The following is a 27564-nucleotide window of genomic DNA, read 5'->3' on the forward strand; positions in this document are numbered from 1 at the left end:
CAAATATTAGTTTCTCCCTCCACAACCCCCATCCATGGGCACTTACAGCCCAGACAGCACTGCCTTCTCGCTCTGATCAAGGAAGCTCCATGCTGCTCTTCGCTTTACCATCCTGCTGATAACTGGCTCGCCGTTGCTGTTGCGTTTAATTTCTTAGACAATGGAGAGAAAGAGAGAAAAGGGCAAGGGATCCAAATCCAATTTAGCAACTTTTCTAAGCGAGTGGAAGTTTTGCCTGCATGAGTTCCTCCAAGTGCCAGCCATCAGTTAACCTGTGGCTTGTGACAATCATGTGTGTCTGTGGCAGAGCACTCAAGACTAAGAATACTTGAAGGGAGCTGGAATGTCCGGTAAGACGGTAGCTTCTTTTCCTCCATAGGCTGGCTCTGCCCCACCACTCTTTGCAGCTGTGATGCGATTGGCATCTCACTTTAGAAAAACGCGGTCTTCTGCCTTGAGTCTGCTCCAAATGTTTCAGCTTTTGTAGATGTGAATGTAAATTCTTTCTTATTATTCTTCCTGGATATAGATAGCATCTACCCCTGGCATTTATGGCTCACAAACTCCCTCCGGCCACCTTTCTTAGATGTTGGAAGGATTTAGGGAACATTTTTGAGTGGAACACTCTTTGGCACGGGCTTCCCCATCTAGAGCCTTCCCGTTCCCCTTCGTGGCATTCTTTTCTTCTGTTACTCTAGCAGTTCCTCTTCTAATCTCATTTGTATTGTTTTGCTCCATTAAAAAAAAAAAAACCCTTTGAGAAAGAAACGAAGTTCACTTTCAGCCCCTGAAGATTTTAAGAACTACATAAAATGTTCTTTGAGTCTCTGTCATCCATAAACATATAGCTTATGAAGACCACTGGCCATCGTATATACCGCTTAGGTCAGGACATGGTTTCTACCTGCCAGAAGTTTACATTTCTGTAGGTCAGGTAAGAAAACACAAAAAGAAAAAGATTGAAGAGACTAATATTCTACCTCTTTTTAAAAGAGAGGCTGGAAACCAGAGAGAGAGCCTCTCCAAAACCTATTCTTCTGCATGGGATGAGATTATTAATTTCCTTAGTTACTATTTTTCCCTGAAGTGTTGAAATAAGTGCCTTTTGATGCCTGGGCTTGAGAAAAGCTTGTTCCCAAAGCCACTTGGCAAGTATAAATCCCAGGAACTCGGTGCTTCAAGCACTGTGTTTGTGAAGCAGCAACTATTGTTGGGAGAGAAGCAGGGGGCGGGTGGGGGCGGAGGAGAGAAGGCGGGAGGGGGGCTGTAGGGGGAGGGAGGAAGGGAGGCGGGGAGGCAGGGAGGGAGGGAGGGGGAGAGTGACAGCGCAGGGATCGAAGCACTGGGTTGGGAGTGACCAAAGTCCCGGAGAGTAGGTCCTTGCGGAGACCTCGCAGGTGAGGCTGACTCAGCGTCCCTCTTCCTACCACCACCAGCGTCAGCCGGGCAATCCTGCTCCTGTTACGTTTGGAGTACTTTCAGGCAAATCTAAACTGGTTTGTTGTTGTTGTTCCAAATCTAAAACCTAGATTGAATTCCTTGAATTCAGGGAGCACACACTTCGGCGTTGAAGTAGATTTTCTACACAGGAACAATGATAACACTTTAGGGGAGTTGATGAACTTTTGTGATGTCTGGCACTCTGTGGGAAAAAAATGTGTGTTAATGTCAGAAAGCATCTCTGTTGCCATACAAACTCAACCATTTAGAAGCCGGGCGTTACTGTTTTGACGTTAAAGATTTTTAATAAACTACATGAATCGAAATATGAATGGATTTACGAGCTTACAAACTAGAACAACACCTCACACAGTACAAAGTAGAAAAGAAAATCTGTTAAAACAGCGGTTTATAAAAACTTTGCCCCAAATGATCAAGGTAGGGGCCAACCTAAACAGAATTGAACATGAAGCTGCAAATATCAACGGATTCTGACCAACAAAAATGACAGCAGGACAATACGTTTTGCTGCACGTCCCTAAAGTCAACATACTAGAATGTCATTTAGTCTTTGAAGGGAAGGGAATTCTAGACATCGTTTCTTAGAATTGAGTATCAACAATGTGATAGGTGTGGACAGAAAGTCAAACCGCACCTTTACATTCAGCTGACATTGAATGCCTGTGATGAACAAAGTGCCGGAGAAACAGACGAGGAAGAGCACATGATATGTAATATATTTATATAGGTAACAAAATATATGATCATATATTGTTCTATGCACAACGCTGTAGAACCACTGGAAAGGCAGGACTCAAAAATGAAAGAAAGCTCACCAAGTTGAGAATTACAAAAGACTGGGAAGGTTTTAAAGGACAGGTTGGACTGTAGCAGTAGAGGTGGGGGAAGGACACTACCAGCAAAAGAAACAACGTGACCAGAAGCTCGAAGGTAGGAGAGTACAAGGTCCAGGTGGATTGGAAAATAGGCGAGCAGGGAAAGGGAAGCAGAGAGAAACATGTCTTAATAGAGAGGGCCCTAAAGGCCGGGTGAGGATTGTGCAGTTAATTTGGACGAAAATGTTATAATTAAGTGGAAAGTTTTTAAGCAGTGGAGTTTTATGCATTAGGAAAATATTAATAATACCGCTTTTTAAAATGATCTAAAATAAACAGCCAACATCTGTTGATCATCTACAGTGTTCTAAGCAGTGTACATACTAGGCTCAGCTCTTTCTGTATACGAGCTAATTTAAACTCACAACTCCCCTTTGAAAAGGGGAGTATTATCCGTTTTACAGGAGCCCTTGAGGCTGAGAGAGGTTAATTCACTTGTTCCAAGGTGACACAGCTAGTTAGTGCCAGGGCCAGGATTTTAAACTGTGGGGTCTGGTTCCAAACTCTCCTCTCTGAACCACAAAATAGCAAATGCCAGAACTAGAGTTGGGGCCAATAAAATTGAAAAAAAAAAAAGGAAATGCTTCAAAGCATTGTGACATAGATGTTATAGAATTTAACATAAAGAAAGAGCTAGAAGGGGGAATCACGGACTCCTAGAACACGAGCCAGCGTGGGAAGTCTGAGTGAGAGGGGAAATTGGAAAGAGGCGTGCTCTAGGGAGCAGGCAGGTGAACTTGAGAAACTGGTAAGTGGTGGGGTCCAGGAGACAGCCTAAGGCTGAACAGGAAGTTCAGGGTCATTTACCAGAGATGGAGGTTAATACTCAACGTGGGGTCGCCTAGGTCTCTAAGAGAGTAGAGACGCAAAAAGCCGACTGGGGACTGAATTATGGGGAAAGAAGGAAGAGCCACTAAGGAAGACACATCGGTAGAGACAAGACATAAAAGCTGTTTTAAGTAGATGCTGAGACTTTTCTTCCCAACAGTTAGCTAATTCTGATTTGTGTTATGAGGATGGTCACCTTTTGATAACACTGGAAATGTCTTTACTTCAATGTGCATGACTTCACGTATATATAGTACAGCAGACCATATATATGTTGTATATTTCCTTATAGGGAAGAGTTTCTAGAGTAATGAGGTCTGAATTTTTCAAAATGATCTGAATCTTTGAGTCCTTTATTAGCAAATTTCCTCTCTTAAAAAACTGGGGCTTTTATTTCTAATTACAGAAAATATATAAATTGACTGTAGAAAACTGGGGAAATACTAAAGGGTGTAAGGAGAAAACAAAGATAACCTTTCGCCCCAAGTAAGCACTACTAACATTTTTTAGTATATCCTTCCATTCTTTCTTGGATTTACATACACACTTTTTTCCAAACCAGGGATCCTTATTCTGAGTATTTCTCCATGGCATTGAATTTAGTATTCATAACAATTGGACAGTGGCATCATGGTAATCTGTCATAAGGGTGGACCAGAATTTATTTCACCAAGCCCCTGTCATTGGGTATGTAGGTTGTTTCCGCATTGCAGAGAATGCTGCAGTTAATATTGTTAATCAAACCTTTGCGCTTTTTACTTCTTTCTGATACTTTTCTAAGTATTTCCTAGAAGCAAAATCACTGGTCAAATACCATGAAATGTTTCCGAATCAGTTCCACTTCTGAGTGTGGTATCCATTTACTGGTAGTACTTATGTTAGAATATGTTAAATCGGGTTATCTCTTTCCTACTTCCTTATTCCCATTCTTGCAAGTTAAAAGAAAACCTTAGAACAAAGATCAACAGCAACCTTTCAGAAAAAGCATACATGTTTTTTCGTTGTTGATTTTTTTTTTTTAATTAACATCTTCACGAGCAACAGGTATGGGTCAGCAATCACCTTCTACTTAGCCCCACAAGCCATTCTGCGCTCAGTGTTTTTTAAACAAAAAGGCCTGGTACCTGGGGAGATGAGACCATCTTCCCCACCAGTCCACCTCCTTATCGGCAGAGGGACTTCTGTGCTTCCGGCCTCTGACTTGCAGGAGAGGCACATCCAAGGTGGGGAACCTCCCCCAGGTGAGGATGATATTTATCAGGGCTGCTGGGATGGCTCTTCTAGGCCTTGGGGATTTGAAGGCCTCTTTTTGGCATTTCTTAGAGGCCCCTGGCCTGGAGCACTAGTTTTTGTCTTGGGTCTCCCCGGCAGAGCAAAGCACCCCCCTTTCCTGACTTCAGAGTCTTTCTCCGGGCTTGGGACACCTTTTGATAACAATGGCACCAAACTCCTTTACTGTGCTGGGGGGCGGGGGGCGGCTCTGACTGCAGGTCCTGGATGCTCCGTATGTCTCCCGGTGTGCCCCTCTCTCTCCAGTTCTGTTCAGTCAGCCTGCAGCACCTGCACTCGTCACCTAGAGCTGCTGGTACCCTTGATGGGAAACGGGGCTCATTTACTATAGCTCAAATGCAGTGTTTTACGAACTGTGGGGCCCACTGGTGGGGCTGAAAGTAAATTTAGGATTTTAGGGGAAAAAATCAGACTCTTATCGCAGTAGTGGTAGGTATTGTTTCAGGAAACGTTTTCTCAAATGTTGTATATACCAACTGTATTGGTGCTATCCGAAAAACTTGGAAGCCAAGCTGTAAACTCAAGTCAGGATTCACATGAGGTGATGCAATATTCTTAGGTGGGAAAATGTGATCTTTTTAAAAATTTTATTAGCTAAGCTGATAACTGGAAGGTCATATGGCTTAATGGAGAAAACTTTGGCTTTGGGGTCAGAACTGGGTCTATATTGTTGCTTTCTCGCTAGCGGTAGGACCTTAGGCAACTTAAGGGACCTCTCTGAGCCTCCTTGTCATTATTTGTAAAAAGGCAATAAGCATCCTGACCTGTAGGATCACTGTGGAGGATTAAATGAAATGACCTATGTATAGTGCTCAGCACATAGGAGACACGTGATAAATAAAGCTTATTTTTCTAGTCTTTCGTCTGGGCTATAAGACATCACCCTCTGCCTCACAGTCAGACGCCTCATCCCTCATCAAGAATGCATACAACCTATGACATCACCAAAAATGGTTCTGTTTCTCACCCGAGGGACCCCCTGCTTCAGTTTCCTGTTCTCTGTGTTCTCTGCCGTGATAATAAGTGTTTCCTATGAAAGGAAACTCTCATCAAGAAAATTTCAGAATCACGGGTCTTAGCCATAAAATAATAAGGACCCAACTCAGGACTTGCAAGCTCAAGTGTCTACCCCTATAGACGGGCCCGGTAGGCAGCATGAGTGGCTGAGAAGTCAAGTAGAAAGCTTAGGTAGTGGTGGGGATTGTGGCCCAACAACAGGACATACACCCGCTTTGAGGGAGGCAGCCACGATTCATGCTGCAAGATTGTCACCCTGTCAAAGTGTGGATGCAAGCTTATCAGATCTCTGATTTTTCAAAAGAAGCCAAATATCTGGATTTATTTACTGTGGAAAAAATCCAGCTTTTAAAAGCACTGTGTTGGCCGAATGAAAAGTCCGTGCATCAGATAATGCCAGAGGCCGGCCAGTTTGCCCTCTGACCTAACCTTTATGGCTCCACTGACTTATTGCAGTCACCCCAGGCTCTCAAGAAAAACCTCCCAAGGTACCCCTGGAAAGTGCTCTTAACATTATTTTGTAGCAAAAATACACTGTAAGCACATAATCTGTAGCTCCGATAATGGATGAAATTTCACCTACTGAAGAGGAAGGCCACCGTTTTCACAAGGTGTTCAATATCAGGGGCCGCAGCAGGAAAGGACTGGACAGAATTAGCTAGTAGGTAGTGTTCTGTCATATCCCCTTCTATGTTTGGTTAACCAAAACGACTCCTAAAACATTTATTCCTTCTTTAAAAAAAAAAGTTTTAATGAGCTATAACTCACAATTCAGTGATTTTTGGTATATTCACAAGGTTATGCAACCATTACTATAATCTGATTTTAGAATATTTTTGTCCCCATAACCATTAGCAGTCATTCCCCTTTCCCCCAACTCCCAACTTCTTTTTTTTTTTTTTAAAGACTTTATTCATTTATTCGACAGAGATAGAGACAGCCAGCGAGAGAGGGAACACAAGCAGGGGGAGTGGGAGAGGAAGAAGTAGGCTTATAGCGGAGGAGCCTGATGTGGGGCTCGATCCCATAACGCCGGGATCACGCCCTGAGCCGAAGGCAGACGCTTAACCGCTGTGCCACCCAGGCGCCCCCCAACTCCCAACTTCTGGCTACCACTAATCTACTTTCCATGTTTATAAATTTCTACGTTCTGGATGTTTCATGTGAATGGAGTCATACAATATGTGGCCTTTTGTCACTGGCTTTTTTCTCTTAGCCTTGTGTTTCCACGGCTCATCCTTGTTGTAGCACAAACCAGTCCTTCGTTCCCCTCTACTGCCGATAACATCCAGCCGTATAGATTACCGCATTTCATTTACCCACTCATCAGTTGAGGGGGCATTTGGGTTGTTTCCACTTTTTGACTATTACAAATAAGGCTGCTATGAACATTCATGTGCGAGTTTTGTGTGGACGTGTCTTTGTTTCTCTTGGATACATACCTAGGAGTGGGAATTGCTGGGTCATATGGTAATTCTATGTTTAACCTTTGGAAGGATTGTCAGACTGTTTTCCAAAGCAGCTGCACCATTTTACACACTCACCAGCCACGTATGATGTTTCCAATTACCCCACATCCTCACCCACACTTGCTGTCGTCCCTCTTTTTGCTCATAGCCATCCTCGTAGGTATGCTAAAACATTTATTCTTAAGGTTTATGGCACTTTCAATACAGCAGCTGAATTTGGTCTGTTGATGTGGTTCTTGAGATCAAGACCTAAAATAGTGATCTTTTTTGAATTTAGATCATCGTTTTATATAGTTTTACTAATAAATTTTCCCCTTGTGTATACCATTCTTTTACTAGGCAGAGAACAGACGTCTTATTAAGAAAAAGTATGATATCTCTTCCTTATTCACCAGTGAAATATTCCAATTCTAGAGATATTATTGGTATACATTAGCTCAGGACTGTTTTCTCTGCGTTGGCCGTCAGTGCAGCCCACAGCTGAAGCCGCTGTTTGCCCACCTGCAAGCCACATTCAGACAAAACTTAGGCTGAGAGCTGAAGTACTTCAGCAACTCCAGACCAGGTTCCCCTTCTCTGCACACTGACGAATATAACACCACCTCTCTGCCCTCCACCTCTGGTCTTGCTTTGTGCCTATCCTGTAACATCCTTTCAAGTTAGATAAGGTATCACTAGTCCTAAGTAAGAGTTGGGGAAACAGGGCACAGACCTTAGGGGCTACCCAGAAGTCCCCGTGGGGGATTGGGAGGCTTGGAACTCAGTGTCCTAGCTTGTAGTCCAGACTTCACAAACCTGTTTCTTCTTTTCCTTAGTTCCTCTCTCCTTTATTTTCAGCACCCTTGAAAAAAAAAAAAGGGTTTTAAGTATGTATGATCTGTAGTATGGTTGGCCTCATCAGACATTTTGGTTTACTGTTTCTACTCCTTTTCAGAACCTGACCCTTTTCTAGAAGGAGAGACAAGAGAATTCACATAGCTTGATTTTAGGATTCATTGCATTGGGGAGGAATCAATATCCTTCAGCCAAAGACTTAACAGCCCTGTCTGCATTTTATATTTTTTTACATTAGAGTTAAGTTTCAAAGACCTGTTAGAAGCAACCTTTGAGTAGACATTCTTGCAGTTTTCTGTGATAAATTCTTATTTGGCTTGCCATAGTTCACTGTATCTAACAAGGAATAACCTTGGCCTAGTTGGAAAGTGTTAAATGCTAAAAATGTGTGATTGTCTAAATTCGAGATCTCCTCCAGCCCCCCAACCCCATCCTCCCCTTTTTAAGTTATAACAATGAGGTGCAATTGGATTCTATCCTCAACTTAGTATTCTAACATTTACTTATTACTTATTATTCTATTTTCCTGCCTTCTGATTTAGAGAGACCCAAATGCTTATCTCCAAAGATGGAAGAGGAAGATTAAAACAATAATTTGCAGTAAGTACTCTTTCAGCTGTTAATTCATTTATTCAGCAGACTTTATTTAGTGCTTGCTAGATGCCAGGCATCCTGCTAGGTGCTTGGGATACAAAGATAAGCTAGGGTCCCTGCCTTTAAGGGAAGCAGTGCAGTAGGACAAGCAGACACATAGCTGGATAAGTACACTTGTGAGCATGGTAATTAATGTACAGAATATTATGGGATCACAGAAGAGAAGCATTTCACCTATCCTAGAGGAGATCGAGGCAGGCTTCAGGAAGGGTGTAAGCTATATTAATGAAAATCTGTAATTCAGTTAGCTAAGTCAGGTAAGGAGAGAGCCTTCAGGCCTTTTGAATAAGTTTTCTTTGTAATTTAGAATAAAATACCCAATAACTCTAAAACATATGCCAATTTCTGGCCAACAAATTATGTTGAAGAAGGAAGGGGTCTAACATCATGAGTAAGTGAACTTCAAGGTTGCAGAACTAGAGCTAGAAGCCTGTAGGTTTTATTTAAAAGTTTCCTGCCTTTTTATGCTTTTCCCTGCCTAAAGCATGGAAAACCAAATGTGAGAAATGCTGTGCCTATAAGTGGGGCTTTTTACATTCTTCTCTCCGACATGGCCTCTCTTACACTTGGGAATATATAAAGGCATCATCACTAGAATGGATGAAAATTGGTGTTGTTTGACTGTAGGATTTAAAATAAAAAGATTAATTAGATTTGCAACCAGTGCCTTCATATAAAATTAAAATAATCAAGACAAACTCAAGTTTAATTGTACTTGGTGTTTTCTAAAAGTCACAGGTTTGAAGGGATCAGCATGACATAATTTGAAACCTTTGCAAAAAAAAGTTTAATCTTTCCAACAACCCTGTGATCACCTCCATTTTATAGCTGAGAGAATTGAAGCACAAAGTGGTTTAAAAATCTGCCTAAGATTACACAGCTAAGTAGCAGAGCTGGGACTTGAACCCAGGTCCATGTAAATCCAGTGCCTATTACTCAGCATACCATTCTGCTTAAATAGAAACCTGTGTGGGCCCATTGCTTTCCTGTGGTTCTGTGACCATGAAATTAGCCTGGCAAGAGTAAGCTGTTACAGAAAACTGGCAAAAGTGTGTGGTTGGGACAATGCAAATCCAGCATTGCTCCTGAAAAATATTGATGGTGCCATCTTCAAATAACAGTCAAATTTCGATATCGTGGATACCATTTAAAATGTCAACAATTTTTATGACTATTTTGCAATATAGGCACTGAGAATATAAAGCAGAATTGAAGTAAATGTCTAGATTTGAATAGAGCACAAAATTTGATTCATAGAGAACATAGACAAGAGTAAATATGTGTGAAAATAACAATATAAAAGTTACCTTTAGATTTTTACTTTTTAAATACTGCACATATGTTATACTAGCTTAGATAGTCTTTAATATTATACTCATTTTCACATGCAGGTGTCATGTATTGTCCATTCAACAAGACTATTATAATCCCGGAGAACGGTCGTGTATTTTTTTTAAAAAAAGGAGTACGCATAAAACCATAGGTCAAGAAAGGTTATCTAAGCCTATTCTCAAGTACTTTAATAAATGGGAGCAAAATACATTAGGTTATGGATGCTTTGAGTGGATATAAGAAATGAAATTAACATGATAAAATGATTTGTTTTAACTTTGATCTATTACATTAGGAGGAATTGGCTGGTGGATTTAGAAGTGTATAAACACACCATTAGAGAGTGAAAAAGGGGAAGTCTGTTATAACTGAATAGGGGTGTGGTCTGCTTAGGCTAAGGAGGAATAGATAATAGTTTCATAAAAGACTGATAGAGCTATAGTCTTGAGAACTGGCCATTATAACTAGTACATTTTCTTTACAAACATAATAGTATGTCTATTAATACCAGGCAGCTTGGTGAGTTAGAGAAACCACAGCCTGTGGATTTGGGCATATGCACTCTCTGCCTGCATCTAATCCTCCGGGTAACAATACACCTACAACTGCTGTAATCCTAGAGCAGTTACATGGATGCACTAAGTGGTGTGATGGGAGGGAAAGATAGCATCACAAGGATTCGTTTGATTATAACAGTAATCCACACCAAGTCAAATAAAATAGCCAAACAGTTAAAAATGTGGTCTCTAATGAATTTGCTAATTCTAGCAGGCCCTCACAAACATTTCCTGCTAGAGTACCCCATATCAAGACGGAGTAGCTGTGCTTTAATTACATGGAATAATTATTTGATTTCCAGGAAGTTAAGACAGTGCTTTGTATTTAAATAAAAAGTTCTAGACATGCTGTGAAACTCGATCAAACCAAGAAAAAGAGTGAAACTGAATGCCTGTTCAGTGAGTCAAGATTTCAGCTGCTCAGCAAGCTTGACGTTAAGGCTTACGAGCCCAGAAAAGGGGTATTTTAAAACCGGCTGACTGGATCATGTCACTTTGTTATAGGAAAAGCCCTGCCTTTCCAGAGATCTAAAGTGTACTGCAACCATATGCCGTTGAGGGGCTCGAATCTTGGCTGCCCTCGCTCCTCTACACTAGCCGATACCCCAATTTTCAGGGGACGTGATCTCATACTGTCGCCCTCACTTTTGAAGGTCTGTTAAAATTCTGGGGCCTCTTATCTCAATGGCTTTGTAAGTGAGTTTGGGGTAAGAAGGGGGGGGGAGGCCTGTGAGTGTCTCTTTTGCCTGAGGAGTTGGAGACACTTGTGGAAAAGTCAGGCCCTTTTCGCTCCGGCGGCCGCTCCGGTGTGGGGCTGGCTTGGGTTAGACACATGCACACATACACCATAGAGCTCTGCTTTCCCGTAGCAGCTGCTGCCTCTGCCTCTGCCTCTCCCGCCTCAGCCTCTTTGCCCGGCATACACACACATTCAGATTTGCGCGCTGTTTCAATCCTTGATGACGTGTCCCCGGAGACAGCCAATAGGAAACGGGCTCTGGTCAGGACAATGGGAGGTATCGGGCCAATGAGCGAGCCCCGTGAGTTGGCGGTAGCCAATAGGAGCCGCGCTGGCTGGAGAGTAATGTTACAGAGCGGAGAGAGTGAGGAGGCTGCGTCTGGCTCCCGCTCTCACAGCCATTGCAGTACATTGAGCTCCATAGAGACAGCGCCGGGGCAAGTGAGAGCCAGACGGGCACTGGGCGACTCTGTGCCTCGCTGAGGGTGAGTCTGGGGCAGCGCCGCGGCGGGGAGAGCGCCTCCGGCAGCTCCCCACCCCGCGCGGTGGCCGGATCCCCGCGGCCGGGAGCCGGCGGGTCAGGATCCACACAAAGGCAAATGAGGGGGGACCGTGGGGGGAACTGCGCACGGAGCGAGCCTCTTCTCGGGCGCCGGGAGCCCTGCCCCGCGCCGGAACCCCGGCCCACAGGCTGCCTGAGGCGCTGCGAACCCCGAGCCCCGCGAGTTTTCACCCCCGGCGGCGTCCGCGCTGACTGGCGCAAAAAAAAATTTTTTTAATTAAAAAAATTTTTTTAACGTGTTTAGGGCCCCCGGGCCGAGTGTTCGGGCGGCCGGCGTGTGCGGGGGGCGGCGGGCGGCGGGGCCGGCGGCGGGAGGGCAGGCGGGCGGGCGGGCGGGCAGGCGGCGGCGCTTCCACGGGCTGCATTGGCCGCCGCAGAGAGCCGGGCGCCGGCGGCGAGCGCGGGCGGGCGGGCGCTGCGGGCGAGGCGGCGCGGTGGGCCGGGGGCGGCGGCGCGGGGCCGGGCCCGCCGGCCTGTGCCCGGGCGCGGCGGCGGCGGCGGCGGCGGCTCGGCGGCGGGGGGAGCGGCGCCGCTGCGCTCGCTGGAACATGGCTGACTCGGCCCGGCGCTGCTGGCTGGAGAGAAAACAAGGCGGGCGGGAGCGGGCGGGGGAGCTGGGCGCAGCAGTTCCGAGGCAACTTTTTTTTTCCTCTCTAACCAGCCCCGCGTTCTCCGTGCGGGGGCGGCCGGGGCGCGCGGGCCCGCGCGGAGAGGGACGGGGAGCGGCGGGCCGGTGGGCGCCTCCCGGGGCGGCCCCCTCCCCCGCGGGCCTGGAGGGGGAGGGTCCGGGCCCGCGCGCCCCCCGCCCCTCCCCCCCGGCTGTAATGGCCGAGTGTGTGCGCCAGAGCGCGGCGCGCACCCCGCCCGCCTGCGCTCACACTCACACACTCTCTCTCACACACACACACACACACATACACACACACACAAAGGGAAGGAGCCATATTCTCGCTCGCGCTCGCCCTCGCGGCGGCGGCGGCGCAGGCGGGGAAGACGCGCAGCGGCCATTCCGTGCGCGCCGGCCCCGGCGGCCGCGGGCGGAGCCAGCCCCCATTTCGAGCGGGGCTTCTCCCTCCGCGGAGCTGACAAAATGGGGGAGGCCTGCGGGGCCTGCGCCGGCGGGCGGGCAGGCGCACGTGGCGGCCCCGGCGCGGGCGGGCCCGGGCCTGAAGGCCCGGCCGCGGCCCCGCGTTTCCTCGGCCGCCCCGCCGCCACCGAAGTTCTGGGGGTGGGGGCCGGGTGGCGGGAAGGTGTGCGGAGCCCGCCTCGCGCGGCGCCCCGACTTTCACGGATTAAAAAAAAAAAAAAACTCTCCTGTGGGGGGGGGCAGGCAGAGCAACGAGCAGGAGTGGCTTTTGTCCCTCATCCTTGTTTACTCGAAGAAACTTCAGACCGGACGTGTTTAGTCAGAACTGAAATACATCTCGGGGCCAAACCGATAGGAAAGGAGGCTGCCTCGCGGTGGCAGCCGTACAAATACCACCGCCACCCCCCAGCCTGGGTCCGAGCGCTGGAGCTTTCTACTGCTCCCTCCTCCCAGCAAAGTTTTGTGCAGAGACAGTATTTTTAAGTCTTCATTGGGAAAACTTCAGGTAGACGGTCATTTAGGCCCGTAATTTGGGAAAAGACTACTCCCTTGGGCTCTTACCTATTTATTCCTTATGTGGTGCAGATCCACGAATCGCCAGCATTAGTTTTGTGGTCTTTGGTTTTGTTTATTAAAAATGGTTTTGTACATTTAAAAAGTTTTTAAATGACCGGTTAGGTATTCATTCAGAGCAGATACAGGCAGATGAGTAACGAATACTGTATGAGGATACCATTGTATCTACACATTTTTGAACTCACTGAAGGACCGTTTTGGGTTTGTTTTTGTTTTGTTTTGCCTGGCATAGCCTCTTCTAGGAATTGGTTATCACTGCCATTTTCTTGTTTAGTATTATAGGAGGTTAATGTCACTACCGTTAAATAACCCATATTTGGGTTTTCATTCACTCCCCACGAAGTTAAAGTGCTCTTAAAATGCTATAATTTCATTGCTAACATCAGTCATTTATCTTTTTTTAGAAAATAATTAAACATGGGCAAAGGAGATCCTAAGAAGCCGAGAGGCAAAATGTCATCATATGCATTCTTTGTGCAAACTTGCCGGGAGGAGCACAAGAAGAAGCACCCAGATGCTTCAGTCAACTTCTCAGAGTTTTCTAAGAAGTGCTCAGAAAGGTGGAAGGTAAGGGGGCCTGAAACATACTAAGGAGGTAATTTGTTAAAAATTAAATACAAATTAAGATTTTTAAAAAAGTCTAGGTGCCATTTGCATGACATGAGTAGTGATGTTAGCACAGGCTGCTGAATAAATAGCAATGAACACTGATTTTAGTCATTTTAATACTTTGAGGACAATTTATTAAAATTCAATTATCGACTTAAGTTTACAAGTAATTCTTTTGTAGACCATGTCTGCTAAAGAGAAAGGAAAATTTGAAGACATGGCAAAGGCGGACAAGGCCCGTTATGAAAGAGAAATGAAAACTTATATCCCCCCTAAAGGGGAAACAAAAAAGAAGTTCAAGGATCCCAATGCACCCAAGAGGCCTCCGTAAGTATCATGCCTGTTTTTATTTTCAAGGAGGGTTTTGCAGTAGAATCAGATAGAAATTTAGCAAGCCACCTTGTGGGTTTAGAGTGTATGATCAAAGTTTCTTAGCTGATAAGTGGCTTACATTGGTATATTTGAATATTGTAAGTAAAATTCCTATTGAATGGGAGGTTTAGCCAGAGCATTTGAATTAGACACTCACCTCCTTCACTTAATATATCTCCTAAATGTAACTTACTTTTTATTTTTTGAGAAATATCAATTATCTGAAATACTTAAGAGTGATTTGCAGAATTGTTTTTGGAGCTCTAACATTTATCAATAGTACATCTTCAACTAGTGCCATTGAGTTAAATAGCTATAAGTTAAGCTTCGGTTATAAAGGATATTTAGCATATAACATCTACATCCTGTCCAGTATCTGGTAGAAATTAGAAGCGGCTTATATATAACAGTACAATACATATGTGATAGTAAACTTAAATCCTAAAATTAAATTTCTCTTTTTAGTTCGGCCTTTTTCTTGTTTTGTTCTGAGTATCGCCCAAAAATCAAAGGAGAACATCCTGGCCTATCCATTGGTGATGTTGCAAAGAAACTGGGAGAGATGTGGAATAACACTGCTGCAGATGACAAGCAGCCTTATGAAAAGAAGGCTGCTAAGCTGAAGGAAAAATATGAAAAGGTAAAAAGTATGGATTTGCTCAGTGTAATGATGAAAGGGTATGCCAGATGTTAGATTATACTTGGTACTCATCTCAGTTTCCTATTTTCTTGTGGTTTTCCAAGAGTTTGGGGTGTAATGCAGTTTTTAGATTAACAGCTACATTCAGTGTGCCATTGGCTGGCTATAGTCTTAATTTCCATCATTCAAACAGTATAGAAGATCAAAGAAATCGTAAATTTTTTTTTTAACCTGGGTGCAAAGGCCGTCCGCACTTAAGCTGATTTTGTTATTCTCTAATACCTCCAAACTTGTGAAGATTTTGGTAGTCACTTCGAGTTAAATGATCAGACACATTATAAAAATAGTCTGGGCAAAGTAATAAAGACTGTATCCTTCGTAAACCTACCCTGAACCAAAAAAAACCCCCAACTTAGTTAAAAAAAAGTTATGACTCTTGATCTGTGTAAGTTGATAAAGAAAAAGCTATGTCTCTATACTTTGAATTGGAATATTATGTTAAATTTTAGCTTATTTAGGCATCTGGGAAAAAATGTTGGTTTCTAGATATTTCTTAACCTAACTGCACGATTACTGGCAAATTTCTTTTTTTTTTTTTTTTTTAAGACAAAATTTTCTACTATGGATTCGGGTCTGATATAAACCTGTAGAATGCTGTTTTGCATTCAGAAGGTGGCAGTGTCTACCCTTTAATCAAAGTCTCTACATTCTAGTTTTAATAAACTAAAGTTAGGATGTGGTGCATAATTGTACTTTAGTGAGGCATAACATTGCAAATATTAGACCATGTCATTCTATAAGTTATGGTTTATTAATTGTAGTTGTCTCCTAGTGTTTTTATATGCATTCTTCAGTCCTTATTTATGGAGTCGGGGTGAGTCTATAGATATGTGGTATTTTCATGTAATTGGGATCTTGATGTTTTCGTCAAGTTTTGGTCAAGTTCAGTGTTACTTTTCTTTCTCCCTTTACTTAACTGTTTTGTCTTTCCTTCCACTTTCTCCTGCCGTTATTTTGGAAGGATATTGCTGCATACCGAGCTAAAGGAAAGCCTGATGCGGCGAAAAAGGGAGTTGTCAAGGCTGAAAAGAGCAAGAAAAAGAAGGAAGAGGAGGAAGACGAGGAAGACGAAGAGGATGAGGAGGAGGAGGAAGATGAAGAAGATGAAGATGAAGAAGAAGATGATGATGATGAATAAGTTGGTTCTAGCGCAGTTTTTTTTTCTTGTCTATAAAGCATTTAACCCCCCTGTACACAACTCACTCCTTTTAAAGAAAAAAATTGAAATGTAAGGCTGTGTAAGATTTGTTTTTAAACTGTACAGTGTCTTTTTTTGTATAGTTAACACACTACCGAATGTGTCTTTAGATAGCCCTGTCCTGGTGGTATTTTCAATAGCCACTAACCTTGCCTGGTACAGTATGGGGGTTGTAAATTGGCATGGAAATTTAAAGCAGGTTCTTGTTGGTGCACAGCACAAATTAGTTATATATGGGGATGGTAGTTTTTCATCTTCAGTTGTCTCTGATGCAGCTTCTACGAAATAATTGTTGTTCTGTTAACTGAATACCACTCTGTAATTGCAAAAAAAAAAAAAAAGTTGCGGCTGTTTTGTTGACATTCTGAATGCTTCTAAGTAAATACAATTTTTTTTATTAGTATTGTTGTCCTTTTCATAGGTCTGAAATTTTTCTTCTTGAGGGGAAGCTAGTCTTTTGCTTTTGCCCGTTTTGGATCACATGAATTATTACAGTGTTTATCTTTTCATATAGTTAGCTGATAAAAAGCTTTTGTCTGCACCCTGCATACTCATGATGAGGGTAATAAAAGTTGAATTGAGACAGTTTTCATCCATAACTGAAACTCCAATCTTGATCGATTGATACTAGATCTCACATAGTCCAGTCACATTTATAAAGTGAAGAGTAACCAGTCTATTCACAGCATGGGATTAGTAGAATCAAACATTTTGAAGTGTCTGTCCTTGAAGGACTAAGAGAAAAGTATGTTCTAATCTTTACATGAGGACTCTACATTCTTTAACTCCCATTACCATGTAATGGCAGTTATATTTGCAGTTTCCATATTAAAGAAGACCTGAGAATGTATCCCCAAAAGCGTGAGCTTAAAATACAAGACTGCCATATTAAAATTTTTTGTTGACATTAGTCCCAGCAAAGGCTCTGGAAAAAAAAAGTGCTGGCTGTAAATGTCTTCTCCTATTTATCTGAATATAGATTTCTTAGGAAACTTGACTTTCCATTAAAGGTATTTTTAATTAATTGGGCCAACTTCTAAAGTGTATGCCACATTTAAAATCAGGTATATTTTCCTATATTATAGTTTGCTCCTTTATATAAGTCGAATAGACCTGAGGGAAGAAGACACTTAAAACTTTGTATTTCAGTATGAGTTATCTGATCTGAATTTGATTTTTCTTTACAAAACCCTAACTCATTCATTAGAGTCATGTTTATCTACTTAGCAGTTTAGGGAACAATTTGGCAATTTTGTGGTTTTTTGAGATTATCGTTCTCTTAAAGTGCCAGTGTTTTAAAATAGCGTTCTTGTAATTTTACACGCTTTTGTGATGGAGTGCTGTTTTGTTATATAATTTTGACTTGGATTCTTTCCATTTGCATTTGTTTATGTAATTTCAGGAGGAATATTGAACATCTGAGTCCTGGATGATACTAATAAACTAATAATTGCAGAGGTTTTAAATATTAGTTAAATGACTTTCACTTAAGATTTTAAGATTTTGTTATATACATATTTTAATCTTTCCAGTAGTAACTCTTAGCAACACCATTTAAACAAGTATAAGGTCTGGCAAAGTTTTTCCCTTTAAAAATACTTTATGTTTATAAATAGGTTAATGATCTGATAAAAACAAGTTTTTGTCAGTGTTCTCAGGGGATGTTATATATATATATATATATATGTATATATATATACACACATATATATATATATATATAAATGCAGAAAAATTAAGTTTGCTTTTAGAATGCTGGGTTACACAAGATAGTTTTTCAAAGCAAGGCACATGCAATTAAGGTGATTATAAATCTAAATTTATCAATTTTCTAAGTCATGGAGGACCTCAGTAGAAAGGCGGTGATTGTAAAAACTTGTCAAGTTTTTAGTCAAGAGGAACAAATCCGTATCCTCACATGGGTGTTTCTGCTTATAGCTATAGCACGACAACTGTCAACATCTGTTGCTAGTAAGTGATCCAATTAGAAGTGAATTCTGCCTCAAGGAAACTCTTGTAACTTCAGTGAGTGTGTCATGACAACTACCAGTTTCTTAAGATGTTGCGAATGGGAACAAGTTTTTTTGTGTGTTAACTGGCTTCAGATCTTGACAGGAAAAAGGCAAGAACTCTTCAATCTGGTGAAGCTAATACAGTTCTGGTGAGTGTTTCAGCAGTATCCCTAGGGCTTGAAATTTTAGGTAGTGTAGAGCCTTGGTATAATTGGGATGATTAAAAACTTAAAGTTAGTGTATAAGAACTATTTTAATATTTAGAGATAGTTACAGCACCGTGGGCATAAAGATTTTCTTGATAAGAAAACCAGTATAAATTTTAGTATTAAATTTGGGGCACTTAAAAAATTAGTATGGATTAAAACCTAACTAAATCTCAGTTCCCTAACATTTCCTGTGTAAAGGTTGGGCACTATGGCAGGTTAGTTACTGTAATTGTTCTGGTAATCTGTCAAGGTGTTGATACTTGCCATATTTATTACTTTTCTTAGAGTGAAATCTGAAAAAGGAAGTCTTTTTTGTGTCCTGTGCGCCACAGGGATGAAAAATGAGAGAATTGTAAGTATTGCTCAGATGTTAGGGTAGCAACTAGCTATATTGAAAACTACACTGGAGAGACAAAATAGCGATTTTTTGAATGAAAAATGCAGCCAACTCCCTTGCTTGGCATCACATAATCTATGATGAAAGTTCAGATATAGGTCAGCTTGGTACAACACACCTTCTGAAAGGGCCTGAAATAGCTCTCTTTCAGTACCAGCCAGGCACTTTTTGCATATGATGGTATCAGTACAAATGTCCATAAATCCTGGTATTACCTGTTGCTCAAGTGTGAACCATTGGCTAGTTATTAGGGTACTTTATTAGTAAGGGACTGTGGTAAGTTAAGGCTTTTTTCATATTGGTGGTTTTTCATTTTCAAATGACTCGAAATGCCTTTTAAAACTACATAAAAGCCAGCAAATGGTTTGGATACCTATGCAACAAAAGAGGCCGGCTGGTTCATTCTCTTGTCTTCTAATAGCAAAGACTGAACAGCAGTGCTAACACTTGCCACAACTTGGGAAATTCCCTGGGTCTGAGCCAAGTTGCTCCCTGGAGTTAAAAGGCAGAGATGTTGCTCTGTTCTAGGAATGCTGCTGTGTTTAACCATGCCCCATGGTGTAGAAATGTATGCCACACCAACTGGGCAGTGCCCATATCCCAGTCTGAAAGAGATCATATCAACCGGGAGGAAGTGTAATCACTTAGGTCTTCAGGCATGTCCAATGGTTTGGACCTCCAATGTAAGTTGAATTTATTGGTCACCCACTGAAAAAGAGGAAATACTAAGAGAGATCTGGAATGACATGAGGAATCATGATAGACCTGTAAGTTGTGGCATGAGGAATGGAGGCCGAAAGCCAGTAGTGGCCGGAAAATCAGTGAAGGGATTAAAGAGATCCTTGTAAATGTTTATGATGTACTTATTTTTTTCTCTTCAGTCACACAATTCAGACATATAAGTGATGTCACATAGTATGCCCCATACTCTATTTCATCATTATCGATGGTCATTCACGTGTCCTAGTCTTTGCTGTTTCTGACAGTACTGCAGTGAGCATCTGTGTACATTACTTTTAGGCATAGGTAAATCTGTAGATTTGCTAACACTAGTAGATTTGCTAACACTAAAGGCAGGTGTGTTTAAAATTTTTGGCAGGGGGCGCCTGGGTGGCTCAGTGGGTTAAGCATCTGCCTACAGCTCAGGTCATGATTCCAGGGTCCTGGGATTGAGCCCCACATCGGACTCCTTGCTCAACAGGGAGCCTGCTTCTCCCTTTGCCTGCCACTCCCCCTGCTTGTGTGCTCGCACTCGCTCTCTCTGACAAATAAATACATAAAAATGTTAAAAAAAATAATAAAATTTTTGGCGGGTACTGACAAATTGCCCCCCCTCAAAAGGTTATACTTACAATGAAACATTTAACAATTTTTATGATAAATTAAGATTTTGACTGGTTATTCTTTGGGTCCATGAAATACTATCCATCTTTTAAAGATAAGAAATTCAAATACTGAAATATTGTCGTTTGTTGAGAGCCACCCAAATACAAGAAGGCAGAATCAGAACTGAAAGACTCTTAGGTTGGCTATTGATTATTAAACTACTGAACAAAGTATTGCTCTTAAAAGTTACTGCAAAAGTAAATATTTAAGTTCTCTACCTGTTGAAAATGAGAAACTTTCCCATTTTGGTACCCTTCATCTTAAATGGAGGCATCTGATAATTTTATTAGGGAGCTTTTTTTTAAAAGCGAATGTCAGTCTTTACACAAGCTGCAGCCAGCAGCTTTGGGAAGCGAGGAGTGAGCTACAAATTGTACTCAAGGATCATGTGGGCCAGATCCGGGGCATTAGAAGATGCCATGTTATTTCGAAAAGTGAAATGGATATTGAGAATCTGCCTTAAATGGAATAAACTTGACCACTGTTTCACCACCTTGCTGGAGAGGGTACTTTAGGAAGAAGGTCACACTCCAAGTGCATTTATAAATGCAAGTGTATTAAGAGGCTTTAAAGTGAAATCAAACTTACTCCCTTAGAGTTACATAGACTCTCTCATTACAGGCTTTACCATATTTTTGTTAATTGGGTTTCAATTAGAGATCATCTTATAAGGTGTTAAAACCAGGTAAGAGAATAAAAGTCCTAAAACGAAATAACTGTTGGATGTGAGAGAATACTCCTACTAAAGGTAAAGAAAAGCAGGAAGCTTAATTACTACGGGCCCTTGTCATGCCCAGGAAGGTGTGAAGGATTAGGATTAAAGGCTACTCAGAACCAGGACATCCAGTGCCCTCCCACTCCCCAGCCTGAACTTTAGGGAGACTCGGGCCTTGATCTGCCACCTGGAGTTGGCCTTCCTGGGATTTGGGCATAGGTAAGGGCTAGGCGGACTCGGGCTGAGAAGCAGGGAGGCAGACCAGAGAAGAGAGCCCCTTTTCACAAGATGACCAAGAGCTGCCATTGCTTTGGGAGCCTTCAACTGAATAAAGTAGAGCGCCAGGGCAGGCTCGGAGGAGCACACGAGTGGTAAAGCTCCAGGGGCTCTTGCAATCCCTGTGCATGTTTGTGAAGCAGTGGCAGAGAGGCCCGTAGAGATTCTGAGGCTTGCTCAGGGACCAAAAGGAGCATCCGAATGACCTAGCTGTGCCAGGTTCACTGTAGGTGCAAAAACAGTGTGAGTTCCTTCCACTTTCCTTTAAGGACCACAGGAAGGAGCTGGAAGACTTCCTCCCTACCCCTTCCTTTCATGCCTGGGTTCTCCTGCCGTGGCTATAGTGGATGTGCAAGCAGAGCCAGCACATGGGCCATTGCTGTGATTCCTTTCAGCGCCTCCTCCTGTTTACTGTGACTCGGAACACTTGCAGACAGAACAAAACAAAAATATCAACAATAATAGGAAGTTATAAGCTACCTGATTCTAAAGAGCTGGGAAGCATCACAAGAATGTGAATTGCAGCATGAACTTTATCAAGTAGAAGGAAGGATTGCAATACACTACATACTATGATAACTTCTAAAAACTGTTTACCCTTGTTATGAATGAAATTTGCCTTCACCGAAAGATAACACGTAAGCAAGAAAATAAAAATCTATGATTCTACTAGTCAGACTGTTAATTATACTGTGTGCCCTTCTAGATTTTTATATATATAACATGGTATAGATTTTATGTAATTTTACAAATGAAGATGAGATTTACAGAGCATAAAATTAACCATTTCGAAGTGAACGATACAGTGGCATTCACAATATCGTGCAACCGCCCCCAAACATTGTCATCCCCCCGAAAGGAGATACTGTACCTATTCATTCCCCCCTCCCCTTGAGCCCTTGGCAGAAACGGATCTGCATCATCCGGATAGATTTACCTATTCTGGATATTTCATATAAATTCAATCCTACATGGCCTTTTGTGTCTGGCTTCTGTCACTTAGCAGAGTTTTCAAGGTTTGTCCACGTTGTAGTATGTGTCAGTATGCCATTCCTTTTCACAGATGGGTAATATTGCCTGGTGTATATGTATCACAATTCATTTATCCATTCATCCAGTGATGGACACTTGGCCCTTTTAGCTATTGTGACTAGTGCCGATAGGAACATACATGGACAGGTGTTTGTTTGAATCCCGATTTTCAACTCTTTAGGGTATATAGCTAGGAGTGGAATTGCTGGATCATATGGTAATTCTATGTTTAACTTTTTAAGAGGGACCACCAAACTCTTCCACAGCAGCTGAACCATTTTATATTCCCTATAGCAATGTATAAGTGTTCCAATTTCTTAACCTCATCAACACTTCCTATGTTTGTTTGGTTTGTTTCTTTCTTTCCCCTTCCTCCCTTTCTTTCTTGCTTGCTTGCTTGCTTGCTTGCTTGCTTGATAATAGCCATCCTAGTGGGTGTGAAGTGATATCACTGAGGTTTTGATTCATATTTCCCTAATTATCAGTGATGTTGAGCGTCTCTTCATTGCTTGTTGGCCATTTGTATACCTTTGGAAAACTGTCGAATTCAAGTCCCTTGCCCATTTTTAAATTGCGTTGTCTTTTGCTTGTTGTATATATTTTTTTGTTTTACAAAAACGGTGATATGTTTGCAAATAATCTGTTTATAAACTACTCTTTCTGCTTAACGGTCTCTCTTAAACAAAAGTTTATGTCATCATATATTCTTATTCTGCATGGCATTATTTTTAATGGCTGCATGGTATCCCACTGAACGAATGTAAAATACCATAAGTGATCCAGTTCATTCCATGTTCTTGGACATTTGTGTCATTTCTGATTTTTTACTGTCCTGAATAAGGCTAAGATGACTACCCTTTCCTTCTACCCGTACCTTTGCGCCCATGATTATTTTGTGAGTAAATCTATTCCTCAAAATGAAATTGCTGAAACAAAGCATGAGCCGAATTTGGGGGACTTTAGCAAGCTGTCTTAGGAAAGTTTTCACCCAAATGTAATAACTTTTTTAAAAGACTATTCAGTTTTTTACATATAAGGGATACAGAGTAGGGTCATGGTTTCTAAGGTTTTATAAAGGTTCGAGCCTACAGCAATGGGGGAAATTGTGAAAGGGGTAAACCTTCAAACGCCAGCAGATGAAAAGCCTGGAGAGCCATTGGGTTGAAATGTTCATTCCCCCTTACACTTCTGTTATTTTACTACTTTTCAGGTTGAAGATTAACAGAAAGAGCTTTTATATTCGAGTAATTGCAGGACTACAAAACGAGAATGTGTAGATCAATTGGAATATGTGAAAAAACCGAAAATTTTACCAAAGCACTAGAGCTTTCTTGCTTTTCATTTCATTGTATCACTGTTCTTAAACATAATCGACATAATTTCCAAAACTTATTAATTAATCATTTGTATCAGAATTCTTTTCATTAAACAAAAAAAACCCCCTGTATTTTCACGTATGATTTAAGACCAATGCATAGATCAACAGTTTTTCTGGGGAGTACATGTCTTACTGAATGGTGACCAACAGGTCAACACGAAATTGGATTAATTATAAAAAGCTCATCTTCTAGTCAATCCCATGGGAATCCATTTCATACACTGAGGAGTATTGGACTTTACACTATATAGATCAAATTTGAAAAGTAATATAATTTTCGTGTTTAAGAACCTAAACTTTGGAGGTCAACATTCCAGAACTTTATGTCATGAATTTTTATGCACTGAGCCTCTATAGATAATTATAATGGACCATTAGGAAAAAAATGGATTTTACTTTTAAAAATTAGAGATATGTTATTGTCCAGTAGCTCCATTGTAAATATAATACTTGAAGTGTTTTTTTTTTAATTAAACATTAAGGTCCTGAGAGTTTTTAAAGAATTGTAGTTAAAATCAACTAACCAGGAAAAAAGAGAGAGAGAGAGAGATACAGTTTCTTTACTATTATTTTTTTGCTGTGTCTTCATTGTTAGACCAAATCTAATTTTTTCTCACCTTTAGGACAACTGTTAGCCTTCCCTGATGGACAAGACTTACTGAGCACCCAGTCAAAGCACTTCCTTTAAGATGGAACAGCCCCTTTGGAGCCATGTTCCAGGGAAAGAAAATCTGGAATCACATTTTCTAGAGGTAGGCAACCTGCTGCTTGGTGCAGTATGTTGGGATTTCACTGCGGTAGACGTCCAGGGGTAGCTTCTACTGGTTTTCAGAAATACAAAAAAATTCCTAAAACTGTTTTTCTTCCTCCTGAGGGCTCAGGAATGTGGGTCTCCACAAAGTTTCTGGTCTCTTTAATTCCAGGGAGGAAGGCAGGCAGGTAAGTAATAGAAATTGTCAGATGACTGTCATCATCTAGATTCTTTTCCAGGACCCAATTTTAGCTAAAAACATAAAATAAAACCCATCTAGCATCACTCCAGAGAGTTAAGAGGAGAAAGCCTGAGGAAGACTTTAAAGAGATACACTAGCAAAGTTAGATTCATAATAAGGCTGACCGAACTTCTGGTTGCAGTCTAAGTTCACACCCAGTACGAAGAAGTCTTTCAATTTTTTATAAAGGGATTTTAAAATTCTATTCACCAAAATATGGCTGCTTTAAGTACATGATGTGGTACCGTCAATGCATGTATGCTTTTACTCTGTGGAGGTGTCCTCTTGCTGACTTGAACTGACCTAGCAGGATTTCCAATGAAACATGATAACACAGGGCGAGCACTCAAATGTCTTTTCCTTGAGAGAGTCTCAGGTAGGAACCAATGTCCCCTGATCTGCAAATTCTGTAAGGAGGCTGACCCGCACCCGTCTCTCCTTTCCACTCATTTTGGTTCTGCTGATCCCTCCAGATCCTTTCTCCCCTGACACCAGTCTCCAGGGCAGCAGGTGTCGGTGGCCTCTGAGGGAGCTGGTGAGACCCTTAGGCACCTCCAGGGCCTGTGCACATCCCACAGACTTCTCCAATGGGGGTCAACAGCTGTGGTAGCCTCACTCCCCTCACCCCAGCCCAAATTCTGGACTCCAAAAATCTGTAGGCAGTGGGGTTGGATCCCCAGTTCCCTATCTCTAGGCACATTACCTTCAAGCCAAAGTCCTTGCACACAAGATTTCTATTTTCCAGTTTTTATTAAAAAGGCAGGGAGAGAGTCCAAATGCAATTCAAATTACTTCATTGATTGCGACTTTGTTCAGAAGTGTGGTAACATTTTCAAGTAGGGCTGTGAGTCTCCGGAGAGCGGGACAGTTCCCATCTTGCTGATCGCTGGCTCACCTGTGAGCACCTACACGAATAAATTCTATTTTCTACTCTGCGGCAAACTACAAACTCTAACATGTTGGTTCTAAGACTGAACAGACACAAGTCACTTCTAGAAACAGGTTGAAGTACCCTACCACACACTTGCATGGATGGATTTGGGAAGAGGCTAGCAAAAAATGGGTACAATTCATTCTGATTATAGAGGAATAGGTGGTGAACTCTGAAATCTTGGGAAGAACGGATTCTAATAGGTCCAGTGCATATAATTTTCACAGCGTCTCCGAATTGTGGATATCATCCTCACATAGAACAGTCATTTTTGACAAGCCTTCTCTTTTCAGCTGATTTTCTTCTCGAGTGTAAAATATTTAAGTTTGGAGAACATTTGCTTTTAGTGTTAAGACTCCTTCGGTTCCATTAATGAATAAAGGTAATTTCGTTAATGTCATTAAATCTTCCTTCATGGGCTGAATTCTTATTAAATACAACAGACAATGTTGGATCTGTCACCAAGTCAAATTTGTTGAATTGAATTGAACTGAGTCTTTCTCAAATTTATTTTAATCAAGTTTTAGGTGAAAGTCTTCCTCTCAATTATTGTGTCTATGCAAAAAAAAAAAAAAAAAAAAGTGTATATGCGACTTTCTCCTGCCTCTGGGTTACCAGGGGTTGTAAGGGGCACAGCCCTCTCCCTTGTGGTTCCACTTGTCTAACTACATCAATAAAGTATCTGTTTAAGGACTCCAAATAAAAAGTTTGAAGATTATATTATTGTCACTTTCTAGTTACCCTAGAATTTAACTTTTTTTTTTTTTTTTTAAGATTTTATCTGTTTATTTGGGAGAGAGAGAGAGAACATGAGCTGTTAAGAGCCTGGGGGAGAAGCAAACTCTCCGCCAATCAGGGAGCCGGATGTGGGCTCCATCCCAGGACCATGGGATCATGACCTGAGCCCAAGGCAGATGCTTAACTGACGGAGCCACCCAGGCACCCCAGAATTTAACCTTTTTAAAATGACACGAGATTACATGAAATAGTGACAAGTGGCAGCCAGCCATCACATAAAGACACTGGAAAAACCGCTAATATTTAGTCAGATCCCACTCAATGGGTTGGAAAATACATAAGCCCACGAAGAATGAATTTTTTTTTACCCCCAAATAAATCCAGTTTCTCTCCAGAGGTTTCTTTTTTCTTTTTTTTAGATTTTATTTATTTATTTATTTGACAGAGAGAGAGACAGCCAGAGAGAGAGGGAACACAGGCAGGGGGAGTGGGAGAGGGAGAAGCAGGCTCCCAGGGAAGGAGCCTGATGTGGGGCTCGATCCCAGGGCTCTGGGATCATGCCCTGAGCCAAAGGCAGACGCTTAATGACTGAGCCACCCAGGTGCCCCACTCTCCAGAGTTTTCTGACCACACCTCCTCCTCCTGTGAAGTCGAGAAATCCAGCTCCTTGGAGTATTAGTAGGCAGCTTGCTCCTTCTGGCCCCGTTCATTCATTCACAAACGAGCCAGGCACTGTGTTTGGCCCAAGAGACACAGCCCCAGGGCCCTCCCTCACCACGTGTCTATGAGCTTAGAGTTTCACGGAGAACAAACAAACAAATAGACGACAATGGGAATTTCAGATGCCGCTAAGGGCCATGAAGATAATAAAACGGGGAACCACGGCAGAGGGTGAATGAGAGAGCAGGCTATCTAGAGAGTCTGGAAGGGTCTCTCTGGAGATCGTAGCAGGAGGTCAGTTCAGGTACTTTCAAACTTTGTTAGTGGTTCTTCAGTTGGCTGGCAGTGCTCAGTGACCGCCGGGGCAGGCCCTCGGGACCCCGCAGGCGCCTGCTTCCCACGTCCCAGGCCTCTCCCTGGCCCAGGAGGGCCGTGCCGGTGCTCCCAGCTTTCCCCGCTTCCCGGCTCGCCGTCTGCTCGCTCGTCTCGCTCACGCCCTGAGAGGAGAGGCCTGGGGAACCAGCTCTCAGGATGCGGAGAGCTGCAAATAGCACGCTCAGCTGCAGCTGGAGGGAGCTGCCGGGAAGCCAGCCAGCCGCGGCCACCGCGGGAGCCAGGCTGGCCGTCCTCGCGCCCCTGCGAGCAGCCTAGCAGAACCCGCCAGGATTTAGGCCAACC

The 27564-nt window shown here is 42.4% G+C and overlaps 1 protein-coding gene and 1 long non-coding RNA gene across 2 annotated transcripts in view; both read left to right on the forward strand.

Moving 5' to 3' along the window:
- The window catches only part of LOC148109382 (uncharacterized), a 121478-nt gene extending 110433 nt beyond the window's left edge, over nt 1-11045 (forward strand). The window contains exons 2-3 of the long non-coding RNA XR_015725978.1: nt 8317-8374; nt 10822-11045. This is a non-coding gene — a long non-coding RNA (uncharacterized LOC148109382). The remainder of the gene's footprint in view (nt 1-8316; nt 8375-10821) is intronic.
- A 339-nt stretch (nt 11046-11384) lies between these two features.
- HMGB1 (high mobility group box 1) lies at nt 11385-16560 on the forward strand. Its single transcript, XM_045797018.2, has 5 exons — nt 11385-11541; nt 13686-13848; nt 14072-14217; nt 14728-14902; nt 15924-16560. Exons 2-5 carry the CDS (start codon nt 13699-13701, stop codon nt 16098-16100), a joined length of 648 nt encoding a protein of 215 aa, XP_045652974.1. The 5' UTR covers nt 11385-11541; nt 13686-13698; the 3' UTR covers nt 16101-16560.
- Nucleotides 16561-27564: the final 11004 nt, after the last annotated feature.

This window comes from Ursus americanus, chromosome 10 (assembly GCF_024610735.1).
Source record: "Ursus americanus isolate L20-20 chromosome 10, mUrsAme1.1.p, whole genome shotgun sequence".
In the NCBI taxonomy this organism is placed as follows: Eukaryota; Metazoa; Chordata; class Mammalia; order Carnivora; family Ursidae; genus Ursus; species Ursus americanus.